The sequence below is a fragment of the Rattus norvegicus genome, chromosome 6 (assembly GCF_021556685.1).
Source record: "Rattus norvegicus strain SHRSP/BbbUtx chromosome 6, alternate assembly SHRSP_T2T, whole genome shotgun sequence".
In the NCBI taxonomy this organism is placed as follows: Eukaryota; Metazoa; Chordata; class Mammalia; order Rodentia; family Muridae; genus Rattus; species Rattus norvegicus.
This window is the reverse complement of record NC_141539.1, coordinates 110,858,005-110,881,221: the sequence shown is the minus strand read 5'-3', so window position 1 is coordinate 110,881,221 and position 23,217 is coordinate 110,858,005. Positions and strand designations below refer to the sequence as shown.

The window sequence follows — 23,217 nt, the reverse complement described above, 5'->3', positions numbered from 1 at the left end:
CTGTACAGACTCAAGGGTCAAAAGGACCACAGACCCTGGAGCCCTGTTTGAGAACATTTGCCCTTTAATTTTCATTCAAAATCAGTCTCTTTAAATATTTTCATTACAAGTTCTGAATGGTATAGCTATAGTAGCAGATGTTGCAGGCACTCAATACTGACCTCTTCCCCTCCCCCCAGCAAGTCTTGGATTACAAGAAAAAAGGGCATTCAGCACTAATGGCCCCATGTCAGCTGTCAGCAGTCTCAGGCTCAGTGAAGGACACAAGGGCTAGGAGCTTTCATAACCAGTTAATTACATTTCACCATGCTTCAAAAATATTCTAACTACCACCTACCCCTGAAGGGTGAGTGTAGCGATGACGTCATTATCTCTTCACTCTCCTAACTCCTGAGGCTGGTTCCCGCCACAGTCCATCCTCCCCTTATCTGTGTCCTTCACCAGAGGAACCAAGGCCTTGCTCCCCACAGGCCACATCCCAGGAAGGGAGAGAACAGCCCTTCCCAGCACATGCTCGTACCACCTTGAATTTAAAAGCTCTCATCAGCCTGATCTGGTGAGAACAGTCCGTTCACCAGGCTGTCCCACTGCCATGATATGCTAAAATCTGCTTTACGTGAGAACACCGTCCTAGAATGATTCCTAGAAGCTGGAAAGGGTTGGTATGATGGACAACAGTTGTACGTAGTTATGACAACATGAATCTTCCCAGTGCCAGCATACAATGGAGCCTGTAAAGGCAAGCCAAGTTTCAACTCCCATCTGTGACTACAACAGGTAGCCTCAGGGACCCAGCACAATTGTGCCTATCCCTAAATCCTCCAGCCTGTGCTTCCTGTCAGAGGTAGAGAGGCACCTTGAAGCCGCTGACAGGTTAGGATGAGGGTGCCCCGCTTTGCCTATGTTCAATACCCCACACAGGGGGCATCAAGTGAGACCAAGAACAGCTGCGACAGAGGCTGCTTTGAGCCCCGGAGGCAAAGCTTCCCCCTAGGCATCTTTGGAGAACACTTTCCAAAGACAGAAACTCAATCACATGGTCCCTGGTGGTATCCCTATAGCATACTGTTACTGGAGAGAAGCAAAGGTGTCTTTGTAGAGGACTGGAATAAAGGCAGGACTATTGATGGGCATCCACAGGGCTCTCTCTCTCTCTCTCTCTCTCTCTCTCTTTCTCTCTCTCTCTCTCTCTCGCTCAGGCCCAAGAGAGCAGAAGGTAAGAGTCACACGGAGAGAGGAAGAGCCTAGAAGGAACACTAAAAAAGACCCATGAAAGCTGGTTACGTAGTGCCCTGGAGTCCTTGCTCGAGGCCAATGGTAGTGCCTGCCTGCCCTCAGGTTAACCTGGGACTGAGGAGGGTCGGGGAGAAGACTGGTTTTTCAGTTCCTGCATGATCAGTAGGTAGGGTGTGTGGCTTCCTCCTAAAGGTCTAGGAGGAGGACTCGTGGATCTTCTACTGCTGCCTTGATTTTTCGGAGGAAAGTCACAGCCTCTCTGCCATCAATCAGCCGGTGGTCGTAGGTCAGGGCTACATACATCATAGGTCGGACTTCCACCTGCAGAGGAGAGATCAACAGACCTGTATCCAGCAGATCAGAGAAAAGGCCCCGCTGAGGGAAGGAGGGGAGAAAGCAAAGCCTCTAGTTCCAGTCTTTCCTACCTCTGCTGCCTCTGGGTGACTTAGGTTTATGTCCTCTCATGCAAAGCTCTGGGATGTAGAGTCATGTGTAGGCCCAACACTGGGCCTTCTGTACGCTGCACAAGTGCCCTACTTCTACGCAATGCCGCTGCCTTCGAGTTACAGCTTAAAAGCTGCATTCTATTTGCTTTTGAAACTGGTCTCATGTGGCACAGACTGTTCTCACGCTCGCCATAAACCACGGAAGACACCACACCACTGCTCCCTGACCTTTGCTTCCCGAGTGCTGGGATCACAGCATGTACTGCCTGCCATGCCGGCTTTGTCAAGCGTGGGGCTCAGAACATGTGAGGCAAACACTTACCACTGCTCACCATCCCTAAATCTGAGGAGGAAAACACTAATCTTGAGTTTAAATTTTCTGCTATCTGCCAGGTGTGGTGGCGCACACTTTTAATCCTAGCACTCAGGGGACAGAGGCAAGCAGATCTCAGAGTTCAAGGCCAGCCTGGTCTACATAGATAATACCGGGTCAAATAAGCTACACAGAGAATCCCTGTCTTTAAAATCCATGAATAAAAAAATAAGTCTGCTATGTGCAAAGCTAGGTGTGTAACTGTTTCCCAAGAAAAAGATCTATGAGTTTTGGATTGATAAAGGAGTCAATGACTCAGAAACATCTTAGGTACAGAAGTCTCAGAAAATTTTTTAAACTAACTTATCTTCCAATAGCTGACTCAAGCCCTTTGGCCTCCCTCATACCTTGAACTTGTCAAAAAACTACAAGCTTTCTCATATAATTCTGTAGTCCACAGACTGCTGCACATTGTGCCCTGTTTCCCAGGGTCAAATCTGCCCATCTCTGACCCGCTGAGGCGCTCTGACAATGCGTCAGTGAGAATCAGGAAACTTTAACATGCATCAGAACCATGCATTTCTGCTTCAGCAGACCGTGTGTGTGTGTGTGTGTGGGGGGGGCCCTAAGAATTTACTTTAAAAAAATTACTATTTTAACGTGTATGAGCATTTCACCTACATGCATGCATTGCGACCACGGGCATGCCTACAGCGGAGGAGGACAGAGGAGGGTACCCGACACCTAAGAACTGGAATCACTGATGGCTGCAAGCCACTAGGTGATGCTGAGAACTGAATCCAGTTACTCTGCCAAGAGCAGCCTCGTGTCCTGTGCTGACTCTCTCCAGTCTGGCACCTGCTTCTTTAACAAGTTCCCAGATGATGTCGGCATCCCCATCGGTCTGAAAAGCACTGCCTTAACCATCATTTAGTAATTAAGACCTGAACCTTAAGTCTGAAATTACAGTGGACGCTTTACAGTAAGGATCTGGTTAGGCTTCTGTCTTACAGCCAGCCATTTAGCGATTAAAGATCTCAGTAATTATGGGTCCTACCTTGCCCCCCACAGCCACAGGCCTGTCGAAGATGCCATGCATGCCCAGAATGGCAGACTGAGGCGGGTTGATAATGGGTGTTCCGAAAAGTGAGCCGAAAACTCCTCCATTGCTGATGGTGAAGGTGCCCCCATCCATGTCTTCGATGGCAAGTTCATTCTTCCGGGCCTAAGAACAGGAAACAGCAGTCAAACCAGGGCTCTCTGCTCCAAAACAGTCAATCTAGAAAACTCTGATCTAAGATCAGAAGTGCAAACTCCAGCAAACAGTGGCTCGGCTAAGGTGACTGTGACCACCTTCAGAGAAACCAAGACTCTACAATCAACGTTTCTTCCCACCAAAAACACTGAATGTAGAGATTTCAGTCACTCTGCCAGATGCCTCTCCTTAGCCCACGTGGCCACTGCTTTCCTGGGAGGTCGTGCAGCCCTTAGAGAAGCAGACTCCAGATCCCTGAGCAACGCCGGCCTCTGCAGGTTTTGTTCCCTCAACTGCCCACCCGCTCATGCACACACTTCCTCTACTGTACCTTCTCTCCTAGTTCATTAATGGTCCGTTCAATATCTGCATAATTCATAGTTTCCACATTCCTGATGACAGGAACCACGAGACCCTGGAGTGAAAAGTTGTTTTAAGTTGCAAATAACAGCACTCTGTATAGTTTCAATTTCCCCGACCAGAACACTTAAACTCACTGACTGACAAGACTTACACTAAGATAAGGAATGTGGTATGATTTTTTTTTTTTTTTGGTTCTTTTTTTCGGAGCTGGGGACCGAACCCAGGGCCTTGCGCTTCCTAGGTAAGCGCTCTACCACTGAGCTAAATCCCCAGCCCCATGATTTTTTTTTTAAAGATTTTATCTATTTAATATATATGAGTACATTGTCGCTGTCTTCAGACACACCAGAAGAGGGCATCAGATCCCATTACAGATGGTTGTGAGCCACCATGTGGTTGCTGGGATTTGAACTCAGGACCTCTGGAAGAGCAGTCAGTGCTCTTAACCACTGAGCCATCTCTCCAGCCCCGTGGTATTTTTTTTTAAAAATGTACTTTTACTAATGATCTCCTGAAAATACATAACTATGGAAATAATTCCTTCTATATGATCATCTTTCTAATATAAATAAGGTGAGATCTGTGGTGGTTTGAACAAAATGGCCTCCACAGTATCATATATTTGAACATGTGGTCTGAGGTTGGTGTGACTGTTTGGGAAGGATTAGGAGGTGTGGCCTCCTATTGGGAGGAGGTATGTCGATGCGGCAGGCTTTGACATTCAAAGCCGCCATGCTATTCCCAGTTAGTTTCTGTCTTTTGTGTAAGCTCAGCTCCTGAGCTACTTGCTCCAGTACCACGCTTGCTGCCACCTTCTGTACCACGATGGCCGTGGACTCTCAACCCTCTGAAACCGAAGCCCACCCAACACTCTTCCTTCTCTAGGTTGCCCTGGTCCTGGTGTCTTAGCACAGAAATAGAAATAACTAAGACAGGATCTAGGCAAGCACTTCCAACTCTCACCCCAACATACCCTTGGGGTAGCAACTGCGACACTGATGTCAATATAATCTCTGTACACCACCTCCTTGGTTGCGTCATCAATCACTATGAAAGAGAGAACGTATGTTACACACAACCCTCTTGGCCAAGGCTCAGGCTAACAAAGTCAGTCTTCGGTAGCCAATGCGGTGTGGGCCGACTAATCACCATGACAATAACTGCATTACAAGTAAGCGACTCTCCTGGCTCCCATCTCAGTTCATACCAGTGTTTCCCAAGCCTCTGAATCAACCTGAACATGGGAGCTCACACAAGGTGCACTCAGTAGAAGGACATTAACCACTAATCTATGGAAGTCTTCCCTGAGCAGAGAGCGGCTAGATGTCAAGTGCTCTGGGAAAGGCAAAGGAGTGCAGAGGACGCTGCCCAGTTTCCTCTCTCTAGAGATCCAGGTGGCAGTGGAGGAGGTCTGGCTTTTAAATACCATCTTAAACTAGACACCAACCCCTATAAGAAAAGCAGGCGTGGGAATCTCCCAGAGTCACACTGGATTGTTCCATGTCAAGTGAATGACAAGTCTGAGAAATGCCAAGAGCAAAGCAAGCCCCCTGTGTACCTAGAGCACAGCACTCAATCGGGGAGAGACTAGGGATTTTAGACTGAGGACTGCAAAGTGTCACTGTCCCCTCTCCTATCTTCCAAGGAACACAGAGGGCCTCAATATGAAACAAGAACTGTAAGCTAGATCAACACTTCAACGATGAGAGCAAAGAGGAAAGGAAATGAGTACGGAACCCAAGCCTTCCCAATGAGGCCCCTAACCCAAGGTCAAAGGCCAACCTGGAGCCTATGCCAAACATGAAAGCCTCCAAGTAAAGGGTGCATGGTCAGGGGGAGGGGGACGGAGGGGTTACAGCCAGAACTTGAGCTAGCCCATGATATGAGACCGGCTGGGAAGCTGGGCTATCTCAGATCTGCCTGCTGCCATAGCAACTGCCAAGTTATACACTAGGGGAAACCTTTCTACCCACTTGGTGCAGAGAAAACAATCAGGTTAGTATTTGGTGTCAGTGATCACATTTCTACAGATTGTGAATAAAAAGCCTTGGTGACCCCTAAATTTGACAACAGGTCTGTATTCATACACTCAGCTCCAAAGATCTTTGCCACACTGGTATCAAGAAACGTACCTGCGTTTACTACAGGCTGCTCCTGCAAGGCGAATGCTGAGGCCTTCACAAATGCCGACATGAAGCCTAATTTCAGGTTATGTTTTTTCAGGAAAGCATCTTTGTGCCGAGCTCTCATCTCTTGTATGTTACTGTAAACACATAATGCAATGAAACTGTCAATGAAGCTTGGGGGGTGTGTGTACACAGGTAATACAGCCACAGGCTGTGTGGATGACCTAAGCAATGCTGGCAAGGGCTGTACCCTGAGCTATGCTCCCCAACCCGCCCAGCATCCCACCCTTTTAAAGTTTCAATACTAAGTGTCTTGAAATTGTATGGTCTAGCCTTAAACTTGCAATTCTTCCGCTTTGATCTCCCACTAGCTGGGATGACAGGCCTGAGCTGCCTGGCAGGGACACCTAGAGCCCTATTTTGGATGTTCACAGGGTTTGTTTTTTTTTTTTTTTTTTTTTTGGTTCTTTTTTTCGGAGCTGGGGACCGAACCCAGGGCCTTGCACTTCCTAGTCAAGCGCTCTACCACTGAGCTAAATCCCCAACCCGTTCACAGGGTTTTATCCATGTATATAAATGGATGGGCTTTCCCTTGGCCTGGACCATCTAAGTTCAAGCTTTGAAACATTCCCTACTGGTGAATGTAATGTGATACAGTTACCACAAAACACTGACCTAGAAAATCAGCGCCAACCTGTCCTTAGGCCCACTTAAGGCAATCCTTTGAGTTCTAAGAGTCACAGACTTCAGTGATACTCTGCAGTGCATGTGTGTCTGAAGATCACAGTGGATACCACCACACCACACAGTGTATTTCTCTACACTAAAATCATCAATTATCCACATTTTAAAAAATTAAAGCTTCTTACTTTGTAATAATTTTCCTACCTAACTAGAAGAAGAAGAAAAACTGGCCCCTGTGAAGTGTGGGCTCCACAATCGTAACTGCATGCAGGAGGTGAGCCCAATACTCTTCCAGGCTGTGCAGAGTCAGCAGACTCACTACTTCTGAGTTAGCAGTTCTCTCTACTTGTTCATGAAGCAGTTACTAATGCCCGTCACATGTGAGGGGGAGGACTGGGCCGGGCACCAAGACACAACAGCACACAGAGTCGGTGATCAAGATTAGTGTCACCGACTGTGGTTTCCTTGGTATTTACAAAGTGGCTCATGTGGGCTGTGGCCTGTCTTTCAGATTCAGCGCAGAACTTGCCTGAGAAGACTGCAGCTTGAACATCCTCTGGGCTATGAAGCTAGGGTCCCCACCCACACACAGACACACATGCACTGCAGAGTCAGTGAGACGCAGCTCTCCCATCGTTTTCCCACAGGAACTTCTATGATTATAGGAGTAACATTCCGTGATGAAAATTGAATTTAACTGTATCTCAGGCCCAAAAGTTCACTTCTCCCTTTCCCCCTATAATGGCTTAATTCAACATTAGCAGGAAAGATAAGATGTGGTACCCTTTAACTGCCCACTTCAGACCTTTTGTTTTTTAAAAAAGGAAATTTTCCTAAGGGGACTGATTGGGTTTAAAATGTTTATTTTCCTGAGTCTAACCTCATTTAGTGCTAGAATTACCACCCTAAAGGCATTACTACAGGAAAGAGGCGTGGTGGGTGTCTCAGTTCTCCGACTTGCCTGAATGCCATTTTCTGGTCATTAAGGAGTTTCTATTTCAGAGCTCAGCCCTTGGAGGCAAAGCTGGGACAATGGAGGAAGGAGCAAGTCTCAGAAAGGCTCCTCTGGGTTAGCTGATAGGCATAAGACCCAAAGGGCACTCAATCCAAACCACATTACTGGCTACAGCGAGGCCTCAGGGCACTGCTAAGTGACACTACATTAAGCTACTGAAAGAAGATCCAGCTATTACAGGGACTTCAATCAAGGATGTTGGGCCAACTGTATCTTTCAGACACATAAATATTTACATGCTTCGTCTTAAGAAACTGGGTAAAATTTCAAAGTTCAATTTAATTTGTGTTCCATTTGCCCCTAATGCAGGAAACACAGCTGCAGCCTTCGTGATTTGTTAGGAAAAGTCCTTCCCCACATTATGGACTTCCCAATAAAATAATGACATCTAGTGAAACTAACCAGATCCCTACATACTTCAAAACAAACTTTCTCACTGAGAAGCAGACGGAGAGACTTCATATTCAAAGCAAAGGGAGATGGGTACCTTGGAGATGTGATCTCTGTCTTAACTCATTCTTACACTAACATTCAAAACACCCCGAAACACAGATCCAACCCTCATCATTCTATCCTAAAGACTGTCTATGGCAAAAATGATGTTTTCTGTTTCTTGCCCTTTTTTGACAGTTTCATGATCCAAATTGCTAAAACTACATAGAACGACTTTCTCTCTAACACTATTTCACATTTTCATGGTGTTCTGTTTGCAGTTGAGACAGGGTCTCATAGTCCAGGCTAGTTTTGAACTTTATGTAGCCAAGAATAACCGTGATTGCTGATCCTCTCACCTCCACCTCCCAAGCACCAGGGTGAAAAATATGCACCTTATATACCTGGCTTACATGCTCACCTTTTTTAAAAAAAGATTTATTTAATGTGTGTGAGTACATTGTCTCTGTCTGCAGACACACCAGAAGAGGGCATCAGATCCCATTACAGATGGTTGTGAGCCACCATGTGGTTGCTGGGAATTGAACTCAGGACCTTGGGAAGAGCAGTCAGTGCTCCTAACCACCTCTCCAGCTTCCTTACCACTTTTGATAGCCCATTCAAACTCCAAAAGCAAACACACTCCCTTCTCCACTTCCTTCTCATTTGTGTCTTTTTGATGCTTTTTTCTAGATTTTATTTAATATTCACCAAAATGATAACAAGTTCCAAAAAGCTTTTACACTCATCTCCATAGTCCCCTGAATTTCATACTTTAGTCATCTGCATATGATAAACACTTAAAATACTTGATAAATAAAACTATTTTCTCTTTCCCACAATGCTGATAATTTGGATACACAAAATTTTGAAGAAAACGAGGAAATCAACCATTAGGCCATTACAGGGATGGGTGTAGTGAACTCAGGTTTTTATATTTTAGAATTTAACTGTTTGGGGGCTAGGGAAGACACCTTTGTTCCCAGGTAAGCATGAAGACCTGAGTTTGAACTCCAAAGTCCACATAAAAACAACCAACTGAACAAAACTGGGTTTGGTGGCACACACATGAAATCTCAGAGTTACAGAGCTAGGGGACATGCAGATCCCGGGGACTCACTGGCTAGCCAGCCTAGCCTATTTAACAAACTCTAGGCCAGTAGAAACCTGCCTTAATAAACAGGGTAGATGACTCCCGGGACAACAACTGAACTTGATCTTTGGCTTTGATGTGCATGTATGCACATCTACATACTCCCACATATGTGTGTGGGCACATGCGTGTATGTATGAATGTATGTGCCTACACACACACACGCACACACTCAATTTAGTTCCAATTTCGTAATCACATAATCAAAACTTGGTGGAGAAGAAGTGGCAGTCTCTGTCTTTTGCCTGCTGGAATCTGAGTTGCTTGGGAACATACACAGGAAATAGTCACTGTTAGAAGCAGAGTGTGGTGTCCTGGGCACGTTGTGAAGGGTTTCCCATTCCAAAGGATAGCAAGAAGTGGGCAATTCCTAGCAGCAGGACATGGTGGCACCATCACCATCGTCCTCAGCTACATGTTCAAGCCCAGCCCACGCAACACGAGACACTGTCTCAAAACAAACAATCAAACCAGCGTGGGCACAGTAGCACACTTTTAATCCTAGAACTTGAGAGGCACAAGCAAGCAAATCTGTGAGTTCCAGCCTGGTGTACACAGTGAGTGAGTTCTAGGCCAGCTAGGAGTACATAGTTGAGACCCTGTCTCAAAAATCAAACAGGACCTGGAGTAGTGATGAGAAGATAGCACAACCAACCGAACAGACCTGGGTTTGGTGGCACACACATGAAATCTCAGAGTTACAGAGCTAGACCCAAAAGACCCAAGTGTGGTTTCTTGTACTCATATCAGGGGCTCCCAAGCACCTGTAACTCTAAGGGAGTCAATGCCCTCTTCTGACCTCTGTGGGCACACCCCCCACCCCAAACTCATACATACACATAAGTAAAAATAAATATAAAAACCTAAACAAAACCAATTACACTAGGCTAGCTTACCAGAGACTGCAACAGTTCAGGCAAGAAAGTCTGAAAGGCTAAGCTTTCACATTGCAATCAGGCTCGCTTTTCCTTACATACTTTCTAATACATTCCACAGTATCAGAAAATAAACTAGCGAATTAAACCAGTGGCTCATATGCATAAGTCAACAAAGAGTGAAGCAGAGAAATACCTCTCCTGGATCAAGCTAGTTTTGGAATCCGCATTTGGTAAGGATTAGGCTAAGTTCCCATGTTCTACTGCTAGAACCACAGGTGGGGGACGAGGACTAGGGATCCCACCTCATGTCAACCTCATTGAACGTCGTCAGCATTGCGCAGGTGTTCTGGGCTTCCTTCAGACGCTGGGCGATGCGCTGCCGCATCCTGTTCATCTTTTCCTGAAAGGGGAGGGAACAAGTTGACCATCTGACCATCCCCAGTCAGTGAGAGGACAGCCTGCCAGCAATGGATGACAGCACTAGAGATCCTCCTGCCTCTGCCTCTGAAGTACTGGGATTCATGGCGTGTGTCACAATGCTGGGCTCAATCACTACAGTTAAAGCTAGAGGCTTTCCCTTTCCTGAGTGGCCTCAGCAAAAACACACACTCAGAGACCAAGGTTTTCACTCAGATGTACCTGAAATCTGACCAAGAACAGAGGCTCAGGAAATAGTGTGATTTAAAAACCAAAACCAATTTACAAAAGGAAGACTGTGGTATAGATCCAGCCAGCTTAAGAGTCATTTCAGAAAGGGCAACATCTCTTGATAAAGACTGGCGTGAGAATACCTACTTGGGGAACGGAAACTCAAAAAAAGCTTTTGAGGCTATGGTATTTTTAGGAAGTATTCTCAGGCAAAGAACCCACACTCTTGACCATACTTCCTTGAGGGTTTTGTCTGCTCTAACGGAATATTGTTACAGTGCAACAAACCGGCCCCCACCAGTCCCCCAGCTGTGGCAAAATATCCCGGAAGTCTAGAAAGAGAACCCTCAGCAGACTTCCTCTGTGAAGGTAACGTCACTGCGGGGAGAAGAGGAATGTGCTATCCTCTACAGATATTTTACTCATCTGAAGTATTTCACCAGCAGCACAGTATAAGCAGGAAACCCACTGACAAGTGCTCAGAAGACATTGTGTTCTAGTTAGACCCTCTGACTGTTACGAGACCATAAAGAAGTAACTTCTCCCCCTTCTCAAGACCACAGCAATGAGGCAGCATCCTTTTCTAAAGGTGACATCACACTTTACACCCTCCACATCGACTCTCTGCCAGTGTCCTGGAAGTCATCAGAGGCTTACCCGATGTTCTGAGCGCAGGCCTTTAGCAGCTCCCGCCTCAGCCAGTGGAGGGGCAGCAGTGGGTTTTATTGCAGACACTGAAAATGAAGAGAGGGCACAGCTACAGCGGACATGTACCTTAACCTCAAGGTACAGAAGTTATCACATCATTCCAAACTCACAGATGAACAATCTGCTCACAGAAGTAATGAGACTCGTGTCCTTGGTTAGCAAATAAACAGAAAGCTGGCTTGCAAGCCCAGTTCTTCAGAATCTAGAGAGCTTTCTACAAAGCACCCAACCTAGTGTGTTCGGAGCCATGGCATCAGACTGTACCTGAGGGAACATGGTATCACACGATGATCGTGACTGTCAATTTGACAGGGTTAGAGCCACTGGGAATTAAAGCCCTGGCCATTAGTGTCTATGACAGTGTTTCCAGAGGAACTGAGTTCTTGCTCTCAGAGTGGGGAGACTCGCTGAGAATACAGGCAGCTATACTATACTGTAGGCTGGGGCCTGGGAGTGAGGAGCTTTTAAATAACAAAGTCAATGGAGTAGCAGAGATCTTTCTTGGCGGCGAAGGCCATGTGGCCTTGCACTCTGACACCACAGCTTTCTTGACACAAAGGACTCTCATCCTCAAAACAAGCCAAAATAAATCTTCCCTAAGTTGCTTTCCATGAGGTGCTTTGTTACAGCAATGAGGCAATTCAGCAATTCAGGGTCTTACCTGGTTTGCTAGAAGGAGGTTGTGAGGGTGAGGGCACAGGTGGCATCTGAGTGGGCACTGGTGCTACAGGAGGAGGAGGGGCCGCCGGTGCTTCAGGCGCTGCTTTGTGGGCTGTAGCAGGGGCTTCAGCTGGTTTGGCCTTAGCAGGAGCAGCTGCACAAAAAAAAGAGCTGCCATTGGCACGGGCAGTGGAAGGCAACTCACTCAGCTACTACAGGGGATTTAGAGACAAAGGTCTATTTCCAATCCTCTAACGAACATCTCCTAGGTGTCTGCTGGGGGTGTGTGTGTGTGTGTGTGTGTGTGTGTGTGTGTGTGTACAAAGCATCACATGATACACAGTGACATAAGCCGCTACTCTCAATTCTCAAATACTAACTAACATCTACTAACTTTCAAATGCAGCAAGTACTTTCAAAGCACATACTAAGCCCAAGGAAATGAAACTTAAGCCAATGGTTCTCAACCTTCCTAATGCTGTGACCCTTTAATACAGTTCCTCATATTATGGTGACCTGCCCCCAGCCATAAAATTATTTTCATTGCTACTTTATAACTGTCATCTTCCTACTATCATGAATCATAATATGGATATCTGATATGCAGAAGTTTTTAGATGACCCTTGTGAAAGGGTCATTAAAACTTCAAAGGGGTAGGGTTGGGGATTTAGTTCAGTGGTAGAGTGCTTGCCTAGCAAGCGCAAGGCCCTGGGTTCGATCCCCAGCTCTGAAAAAAAGAAAAAAGGAAAAGTGTAAAAAAAAAAAACAAAAAAACCCAAAAACTACAAAGGGGTTGCAACCAGCTCGAGAACCACAGTTTAAAGCAAATTAAAATGTTTTAACATGTTTAAATGAAAATGTACACATATATGTGACACACTGCTAATCATCTTCTATTTTAACATAACATGTTCAAGAAATACTCTTTTTGTTTTGTTTTTCAAGACAGGGTTTCTCTGTGTAGCTCTGGCTGTCCTGGAACTCTCGGTAGACCAAGTTGGTCTCAAACTCACAGAGATCCACCTGACTCTGCCTCCCGAATGCTGGATCAATGGTGTGCACTGCTACCACCAGGCAAAAGGAATACTCTTAACCATTCGAAATTTTAAAAAAGGGGGAGGAGGGCTGGAGAGATGGCTCAGCAGTTAACACTGACAACCAGCTGTTGACACCAGATGGATCCGATGGCCTCTTCTGGTGTGTCTGAAGATAGCTATAGTGTACTCAGATACATAAAATAAATAATTCTTAAAAGAATGTTTATTGTAGGGGCTGGGGATTTAGCTCAGTGGTAGAGCGCTTACCTAGGAAGCGCAAGGCCCTGGGTTCAGTCCCCAGCTCCGAAAAAAAGAACCAAAAAAAAAAAAAAAAAAAAAAAAAGAATATTTTAAATAAATCAATTAAATAATTATTATTAACTATGTATCAGTGTGTATCTATATGAGGGTCTGCGCATTCAGGTACCTGGAGAGGCTCACTGGAACCCGTGGTGCTGGAGTTTTATTCAGTCAATTATGAGATGCCAGATGGCACCAGGAAGTGAACCTGGTCCTCTGAAAGAGCAGTGTCTACTATGAACCACTGAGCCATCTCTCCAGCCTTTGAACTCTTTAATCTTAAATGAGCATTTCATAAAAATGTTATTTTGGGGTCCAGAAAGATGGCTCAGGGGCCCATAGTACATATTGCTCCCACAGGAACCTGAGTTCAGTTCCCAGCATGCATAATGACAGATTCCTTCTTCCTGGCTACTTTACGTTCTTCCCCCTTTCTTTGAACTTACTCTTGCCCTGACCAACCTCAATGGTCAATCTACCATCTTTCTGCTTGACTATTTTAATAGTAAAATGCTCTAACTACGAAAAATCTTCAGTTACAAGTCAGAAAAGCAGATTTTCTAATCTCTAATATTGACTATAAAGTCGAGTACAGACATCTTCCAAAGAGAAATGTCAATTTTCCTAAGAAGTTACATGTGAGAAGAAACTACACGGAAAGGAGAGGATTCAGTGGTAGAGACACAGGATACCAAGTCTGACAACCTGAGTTCAAGCCCTAGTGCCTACATGACAGGAAGAGAAACTGACTGTCCAGTTATCCACTGATCTCCACATGCATGCCTTTGTATACACTCCCCCCCCACACACACACAGACACACACACAGAGACACACAGAAACACACAGAGACACAGATACACACACACACACACACACACACACACACAGACACACACACAAATGTAACTGTTAAAAAAGGAAACTACTCAATTGTCCACAACACACACCATAAAATTGTAATTCTCACTTTTCAACAGTGGCTCTCAAGCCTGACTGCATGTCAGAATCACTTAGGGGAATGCTACAAAACTAACAAGGATCCAACTGTTATAGTGAGGAGATAAATCACAACTCTCAGGAGCTAAGCCTTTTCATTTGTATTTTTTTTTCTTTTTTCCTGGAGCTGGGAACTGAACCCAGGGCCTTGCGCTCGAGCGCTCTACCACTGAGCTAAATCCCCAACCCCCATTTGTATTTTTTTAAAGCTTCATGTGATCCAGGTCGATGGGAGGAAAATTTCTCTCTTCAGATTCCTGACTTCTGTTAGTTCTTTAAGAAAAAGATCTAATCTAAGAAATAGGAGAAGAACAGAGTATTGTGGGTTTTTCAATTACCCTGTTGGCTTAGAACTTGACAATTAAAAGTTCACCATACATGTCAACGGGATTTCTCCTATCCCTCAACTAAAGGTGTAACTAGGACACCAGTCTGAGGCAAGGGGAGTTGCTAGGACAGTATGCTCAGCCTCAACCCCACCAGGAAACACTGGAGACCTTGACCACCAGAAAAACTTCTTTACCACCGGTTTTCCTGAGTGTGAATAGAGGAGTTCCTCCTTCAACTTTGCCCCCATCGGGTACCAAAAGAGCTTCAATGATGCCATTTGCTGGTGATGGAACCTGCACAGAAGTCTGGAAAAGAAAGAGACAGAGACGGATTCACATTTGTATCAGCATCAGTCAAGCAGGATGAGCAGTGGGAGTTCCAGCTCCCTTACACCTGGATATCACTTCTCCACACACAGAAACACCTAAGGCCACATTTATAAGGCCACATTTCAGTCAGAAAAGAGAGTCATTGCTATGAGAGGGTTCACCTTCTGTCCTTTCTTAGAAATGCTAACACATACTTTAGTTACTATGCTTCCAAGTGATACAAGGAAGAAGACGGAAAGCAGCCCAGGAACCACAAAGAAAACAAAGTAGCTGCCGATTAAAGTTACTAGTGTGCATACTAAGTACCAAGGGAATAATTAAAATTAGGCTGTAGTAAGTCTTTAGGATAAGCCCACCTTGTCTGTCTCAATCTCACACACCACTTCATCTTCTGCAACTGCATCTCCAACAGCTGAAAGACAGTCAAAGGACACCTGTTAGCCAGGAGCCTCTGGTCCCCTTTGAGCCCACTGTGTTAAAAGATCGCTTTCCTACAAGACTGGGAGGAAGTAGATACGTGTGTAAAGAAATGGTGGAGCCACAGTTTCCACTTGTTGTGGTTCATGAGGAGACCTTCGTTTTTTAACTTAAATGAGAGGAAATAAAATCTTACCTTTCTCCCACCTGACATCTCCCTCTGTGACAGACTCTGCAAACGCTGGGGTCTGGACTGTAATCACATCATTCTCTAGGGAAAAACAAAACAGGAAAACCATAAGTGCCCATTCTGTCTTTTTAATGGTTTTCTTTGATAAACTCAGTCAATTGTTTCTCTTTCCAGTAAAAGTCCATTCACAAGAAATCAGGTACTTAACTGCACACTGCCGTGGTTTGGAAGAAGCGAACACTGAAGACGCTACTGTTGTTAATGCTACAAAAGAAACATAAATGTTAACTCTTTTAGATCATGAACCACTAATATTTCAGTCTACTCCAGGTACAAGGGTTACCTCTTTAAACTGGTGAATCTTAAGCAGACTCTCACGCAGGGCATCTTGTCAAAGCACACAGGTCAGGGCAGACCTGGACACATTCTAACTCAGAAGTAGGACCAAAGCATGGTGACCTAGGTGCCTTAAACAGTGCTCAGTACTATAGTGAAATGTCACCTCTCAAGAGTGAGACACGGCGGTTCTACTAAGTAAAAAGAATCTTGGTCCTTTGCAAACTAAACCAAATGATGTTTCTTCCTGATTAGGTTTCTTTAACCAAAACCTCAGCACCACACAGATATGCCAAATACAAATGTGTTACTATCCTCAGGACTAAATTTAGATAAGGCAGCAAAATGACAGTAAACTCAGATGCAAAAAGCAGAGTTTTAGGCCATCCCCCCCCCCCCAAAATTAAAAACAGCAACGAAAACCAAAACAAAGCAAAGCAGAACAAAAACCAAAAAGAGCCAGCTACGTGGTATTTCCTATAACATTCCCTTGTAAAAGGCAGCATATCTGCCCTCCCTGGACTCGCTGCAAAGGAACTTCAAAACCAGGCCGTTAGAACCTGGGACAGTATAAGCTGGAAGCCAGTAACGATCGCCTGTGTGCAGACTTATTAAGTTGCTTCTGGGGAGTGAAGATATTGATCCACCCGGTTACTAAGGCTGTCTGTCATTCAGTGGTTATTTATACTATTTAGGGAATGAGTTAAACTGATGAAAATGTGCTTCTTACACAGGATTTAGGGGATCTCAACAGGTTTTATTTGTTTTGTTTTTCGAGACTAAGTACCACTACGTAGCCCTGGCTGTCCTGGAACTCAATCTGTAGATTAGACTGGCCTCAAACTCAGAGATCTGCGCTGCCTCTACCTCCCCAGTGCTGGGATTAAAGGCATGAGGCATTATACCTCACTAGAATGTCTTTACACTACATAAGTAGACTCAATTGCCTTTTGGCCTTTTTTCTTTTATGTCAGGATAACTTTAAAATGTATATGTGTAGTATCAAGGGGAACAATACAAAAATATAGAACACAGAATGCTGTGTATAAAGTTTGTATACACTATTAGAATGTAATAAAAACATATGTCCATGGGCAAAGACTAATGCTAATGTGGAAAAGAAGGGGTTGTTCTGACAGACGCCTAGGAAGCTGGTGTTGGCTCTGTCTTGGAGGAGGTGTTCAATGTGTAGAAGACAAGGATAAAATATTTACTGCTGGGCAGTGGTGGCTCATGCTTTGAGTTCTAGCACTCAGGAGGCAGAGGCCAGCGGATCTCTGAGTTTGAGGCCAGCCTGATCTACAGAGCAAGCTCCAGGACAGCCTGGACTACAGGGAGAAATCCTATTTGGAAAACAAAAAACAAAAGTCATAGCCTTTCTGTGCCTTTTGAAACATGAAATTACCTATTAAGTAAATAAGTTTCACACTAAAAGATCTCTGAAGCAGGTGAGATGGCGTGGTGGATAAGGTCTGCCAAGCCTGATGGCCTGAGCTTGATCCCCTGTGACGCAGGTAGCAGGGGGAAAAGCAACTTCTGACAAGTCCCCCAGCACGGGCACTCCCTCTCTTGACCGCTACTACACGAATAAACCAATAAAATGATTTTTTTGTAAAGATCTTTTGAACAAAATAGGCATAGAGGAAAAGGCAGCACGTGACACAGACGGTGTGACTAGCATGACACAGCTGAGGGTGACTCAAGTGAGAGTTCTGAGTTCCCACGGTTTACTTTAGCTACGTGTGTATTTATTATAAAGCCACGATTGCTCCTCAGTACCCCTTGCTCCAGTTAACTGAACAAATCATGTTCTGACTCTCTGAATCATTTTTTAAATTATGAAAGCATTACTTGCTTACTGCTGAGTATTAGAAACAGAAAAAAGAATAATGGAATTACATTTATAAAAATGGAATATTCTATAAATCGTTTTTCTTACTTATCATAGTGGGAACATGTTAAACACTATAGTTTAACCATTGGCTGCTTGTTCTCTTTGAGAGATATCTGAATATATAAATCCTTCAGTACAGATTCTTAGAAATGCCATTTCAGAGCCAGGCCTAGTGGCACATGCTTTTAATCCCAGCACTCAGAGGATCTGAGTTTGAGGCCAGCCTGGTTTACGGAGCTAGTTCTAGGGCAGAAACCTGGTCTTGAAAAAAAGAATCAACAAACAACAAAAATTTCAAGAGTTTTGTAATGCTAATGAAACAATTTGGAATGAAAGCAAAACTTATTGTGCTGTGTAAAGAGAAAGCTCTCGCTCCTGCCAAGGCTTCACCCTGTAAACAGGGCAGCCCCACAGTTCTTGAAGAGGGTACTAGAAAGCAGCCTCTCAGCACCCTAAAAATACTTGGAATGCGAAGCAGCTCAGAACAACACTCACAAGCACAAGTTAATCCATGCCGCACGTGGATGGCCGTCCTCCAGACTCTTCGTTAGGCAATAACAGCATTCTTATCAAACAGTCAAAGTCCTAGGGCTTAGCAGGTCTTTGCATTGACTGACTTTAGGATTAGTAACCATGCTACCAAGACAGAGTTCTCTCAGTTCCTGTAACAAATGTGACCTCCGGCCCTCAGATGCTCCTGTTCAACTAGAATAGTATTAGGTTCTCTTAGATGCCCATCCTCATTTTTAAGAAAACAATAAGAATTAAGATAGTTTCACGTTAACACTCATTATACTTTAACTTCCTGTGAGGCTCCAGAATACTTTTGGTCCAACACCTAACCACTGAACTGATGACAAAGGTAATTATAATAAAAATAACCGTGACCATCCAGGTCTATGGGTTCAACCTAATGCCCTCCATTTCTAGAACTGGAGGTTTATGAAAACATCCAGTGTTTAAATTTAGAATCTGTGTCTAAGTAAATCAACCACGGCCACATATCTGCGTTACCCAGTAATACTTACACCATCTTCCTGCTGTCAGGGTAACCTGGTCCCTGACATAAGGAGACCCCTGCAAGAAACAAAACAACTCTTAACCAACAGCTCTTAATCTACACAGGATATTAAATGGGGCTATTCATCCCAGAGAACCCAGACAGTGGACCAGCTTCAGACAATAACCTCGTCTTTATCATTTAGAATCCTGCCTCTCAAATTTTCTATCTGCCTTATCGGCAGCAAATAGGTCTGGGAGATTAAGAGTGGATGTGCACTTGGAGGGGAAAGAGATCTGTTGTACAGCCCTAATCTACCTGCCTTAAAAAGTCACTAATTTTCATGAGCCTACTATGTCTGCATAGTAAAATGTCTCTATTACCCTTGAAACTTGAAAGACATATGATAGCTTGTCCTGTGACTTCATATAACCTGAGGCAGAAGAGCTGATCTGGGTGTAGTGGATGAGACTAGAAAGTGCACTGACTGAACCCTAGCGGCAAAGACTCTTATCAGCGGCTTTAGGCCTAGGATCTTCCACTTGGCCTACAACTGAGCAAAAATCATCTCTCTCCCTGTCAGTTTATCTTCCTCTGATGTATGTCTTCCATGTGGTCACTCTTAATAAAAGATGAGTCCCTGTGAATTCCAATTCAAAAAGGGTAATGTGCCCTTTTTTCTGACACTGGCCAAAGGCTTATGCATGCTTTTCATGACACTCTGAGTTTTCTGTTTCTTCCTTTTTTTTTTTTTTTTCCGGAGCTGGGGACTGAACCCAGGGCCTTGCGCTTGCTAGGCAAGCACTCTACCGCTGAGCTAAATCCCCAACCCCCCTCCCTGCCCTTTCTATAGCTGCTATCACACTACTTCCACTGCTGAACATGATTGCTTCCCTGGACCCTAGTTCAAAAGGCCTGGTCATCTTCCTCCTCCTGGATGTTAGATTCAGTTTGCCTGACCTGCTGGTTTTCTCTCAAACTCCAATAAAATGATCAGAGAGAGAGAGAGAGAGAGAGACAGAGACAGAGAGAGAGAGACAGACAGAGAGAGAGAGAGAGAGAGAGAGAGACAGAGAGAGACAAGTCCCTACCCACTAGACCGACTGTCCTTATCATAAATTCATTTCCCCAGTATCTCAGTATCTTCTAGCCGCAGCTGCTTCTTCAGAGTATATTACTTATGTTTTCTTTTTACTATTTGTGTCTATTAACAACCCTTCCTACACCCGGGGTGCAGACGACGTCAACAGAGAGACAGCTGGCCCTCATGTACACGCCCTGCCACACAAACATCCCCAGAGTCAGGTCAGCAGTCATCTCTATGTTCGGCAGCCAATGAGTGAGTGCTGACTCTAAGCAGAGCCTGTCTTTGAACACTGCAACCCACCCAGCTTTTTGGAAACTGAAGTCCAATACAAAACTTATCCTATAACAAGTTTTATTTAGGCTATATAAGGAGACTTCTTTACACAATGGCCTCTTCATTCCCAACTCTCAATAGCATTCCCTGTGGTGGAATGGCCACCTGCCATTATTTCTATTCCATGTACAACTAGGCTAGTGACTAGCCTAACTAGAATAGTTGAGTTAAGATGCCCACCCCTAAGCTCAAGGCTTTTCCTTTTCCTCACAGCTTAAAAAGTGGAGAAAATACTTGTGGCATCTCCCAGCATTCCCAGCTGACCAGAAAGGTCATGACTAAGAGTGCACTATGGACTGTGCTTGATGCCTTACGTCCTTCGAGTGTAGGATAAAGTCCAAGCACTTTACAGCCCTCTCTGTATTCTCTGTATTCCCAGCTTACCATTCGTACAACTGCTCAAGTCTCTTCCTGCTTAGAAACGTTTGCACAAGTAATTCCCTTTCCCTGGAATAGCATTTCCCTGGCTGACTCCTGCATTCTTTACGGCGCATCCTAACTGTCACCTCCTTGGGCCCTCTACTCTCCAGCCCTCCCAGGCTGGGCTTTATTATCATGGTACCCTCATGTCTCATCCTGTACTTCCTGGTAACCACATTGTTATTTTGTCCTCATGTGTACAAAAATGTGTATTTACTTTGTCTATCCAGCTAGCCCAAGAGATTCCTGCAGATAGACACCTCATCTGTATCCCTACCACCTAGCACAGCAGCAAACCTAGTGAGCACTGTCGTCTGTTGACAGGGCTGGGACACCGCTCGGATGACTGCTCAGAGTCTTGCCCTGCACGTACAAAGTCTTGGGTTTGACCTCCAGCACTGTATAAAGCCAGGCACGGCGGTGCAATCCTGTGATCTAATACTTGAGAAGTAGAGGCAGAAGGATCGAGAGTGAACTGTCAGCCTTGGACTACTTATCGAGTTTGGGTTCAACCTGGGCTATATCAGACCCTATCATTCAGACACAGTCGTACTCTGTTGAGTCCGCAAGTAAATGACAACACTTCTTTCGGCAAAGCAGCCTGGGTTGAGGAAGGAGTCAGGTGGGCCAAAACTATTTAACCAATAGTTTTGGCTGAGTGACCTTGGCCTGGAAATCTAGGAATATGTTACTAAATCTCCTTTGGTTATGATTAAGCCAAAATTGCACGGAAAGCATTCAGACAACATTTGGCACAAGAAATCCTGTTACAGTAAGATTGACTCTTATGACAAATATTTTGCCAGAGCCAAATGTGGTAGCATAAGCCTTTAATCTCAGCTCTCTGAGGCAGAGAGAGGCAAGAAGAAGTTCAAGGCCAGCCTGGTATATACATAGTGAGCTCTAGGCCAGCCAGTCCTAAACAGCAAGTCTTTGTCTCCGAAAATAAAGAGGGGGTGGGCAGACGGATAAATACATATTTGCCAGGCACCTGATTAAAAGCAACCCAAGGAAGGTTGTTAATGACTTTCTCTCTCTCCCTCTACCAAAGACAACGACCCACACACAGCTATGAGAATGAAAATCAAAACTTCTGGGCATAGGGGTTCAGAACCTCAGTGCTCCGGCAGAGACCCAGGCGCAGTTCCCAGAACCCACATCAGGCATTTCACAACCAACCTGTAACTCCAATTACAGGGGATCCCACACCTCTTCTGGCCTCCGTGGGCACATAATGCCCAGCAAGCGCACACAACACACATAAAGAAAAATAAATGAAAGGGGAAAACATCTAAACCTCCAACAGCCTCTACACCATCCGTTACCTCCAGATACTGTTTCCTTCAACTAATGGCTTCTGGCAAGTCACTTTGTTTCCAATTCCAAAAGAATACCGCACCTGCTTCATTCTTCACTGACTTCATGCATCCTACCCCTTTCTCTTTCTCTCTCCTGCTCTTCACTGACCCTGTCACATCCTCCAAGCCATGGCTCTAATGTCACCTGCTGAAAAGAAACCTGTTCTGTCCATTCCCGAGCACTTACTCGATTTTGATGATCATTTCCTTAGCAATTTACACCTTGCCTACTCTTAAGTCTTAAGCTTCTGGAGGACAAGACCTTTTAATTGTTGCATCTCTAATGAGTACCTAGCTCAGTGCCTGACAGTGTAAATTCAGTAACCATGGGCCGGTGGTGTAGCTTAGTGGCTAAATGCTAGCCTCTCATGACCTAGGTAGGTTCCATCCCCAGCACCACAAAAAAAGCTGAACAAAACCCAGTAAGTGTGTGCCGAGTGAATAAACGACAGCCCGTTATACTTAGGGAGTATTTTGCTTCGCATCTATCTGAATTCATTGTCTTTAAATACCACGAGAAGAAACATCAGATTTCCTCACATGCTGCTCTGCCCACGAGAAGAGCATTTTAGGTGACCGCAAGGGCAGAACTTACCAGGCAGGGAACGTCTCCCTAGAGGGCAGTTCCCCTGTTGAGAAAGAAGACATTATCGACGTCACCCAAAATGAAAAGAGGGGAAAAAAAAACATTTTTTAAGTGCACGTTTATCGTGCTGCTGACAGGTCAATCTCTTAACTCCGAAAGTAAATGCTAAACACCGAGTCGGCTAAACTATGTCAACCTCCCCGCGAGACTGACAAGCGCTGGTTTTGAAACCTGGAGGAGACAGGCCGCGGAATACGGTTGGGGGCCGTACCTCCTCTATTAACTCTAACTCAATGTCGCTGCGGGCGCGGCTCCCAGCCCCGGAGCCAAGGGTCCGGGACAGCAGGAGACGGCCGGCACGGGCTGCGTGGGAGAGGACAAGGGCTCCGGGACTCCACACACGCGGCTGGGCGGCTCCGAGGGCGTCGGCAGCCTCCGCGTCCCGGTGCCCTTGGTGCCCGGCCTGGCCAGCACACAGCGTGCCTGCCCTTCAGCCTGCCGGTCCACCCACAGCCAGGTTCCGCACCCATCGGAGCCCCGGCCCTGCCAGACCGTACCTTCTGGAAGGCAGAAAGCGAGCGGCTGAACGCCCGGGACACGCAGCGGGACCGGGACAGCATCGCGGAGCCAGCGGGATGGAGGGCGGGCGGACACCGGATATAGGGCCCGGCAACAACCGGAAGT

At 45.3% G+C, this 23,217-nt stretch overlaps 1 protein-coding gene across 2 annotated transcripts; it reads right to left on the bottom strand.

Annotated features, from left to right (window-relative positions):
- Positions 1 to 41: 41 nt before the first annotated feature.
- Dlst (dihydrolipoamide S-succinyltransferase) lies at positions 42 to 23,196 on the bottom strand. 2 transcript variants are annotated; one of them, NM_001006981.2, is given in 15 exon segments: positions 42 to 1,557; positions 3,053 to 3,220; positions 3,582 to 3,665; positions 4,587 to 4,660; positions 5,746 to 5,876; positions 10,204 to 10,301; positions 11,207 to 11,283; positions 11,919 to 12,071; positions 14,777 to 14,888; positions 15,269 to 15,324; positions 15,526 to 15,600; positions 15,728 to 15,783; positions 18,778 to 18,826; positions 22,543 to 22,576; positions 23,091 to 23,196. In NM_001006981.2, coding segments are annotated over 15 exon segments (1,365 nt in total). In that variant the 5' UTR covers positions 23,154 to 23,196; the 3' UTR covers positions 42 to 1,422.
- Between the last annotated feature and the right edge of the window lie 21 nt (positions 23,197 to 23,217).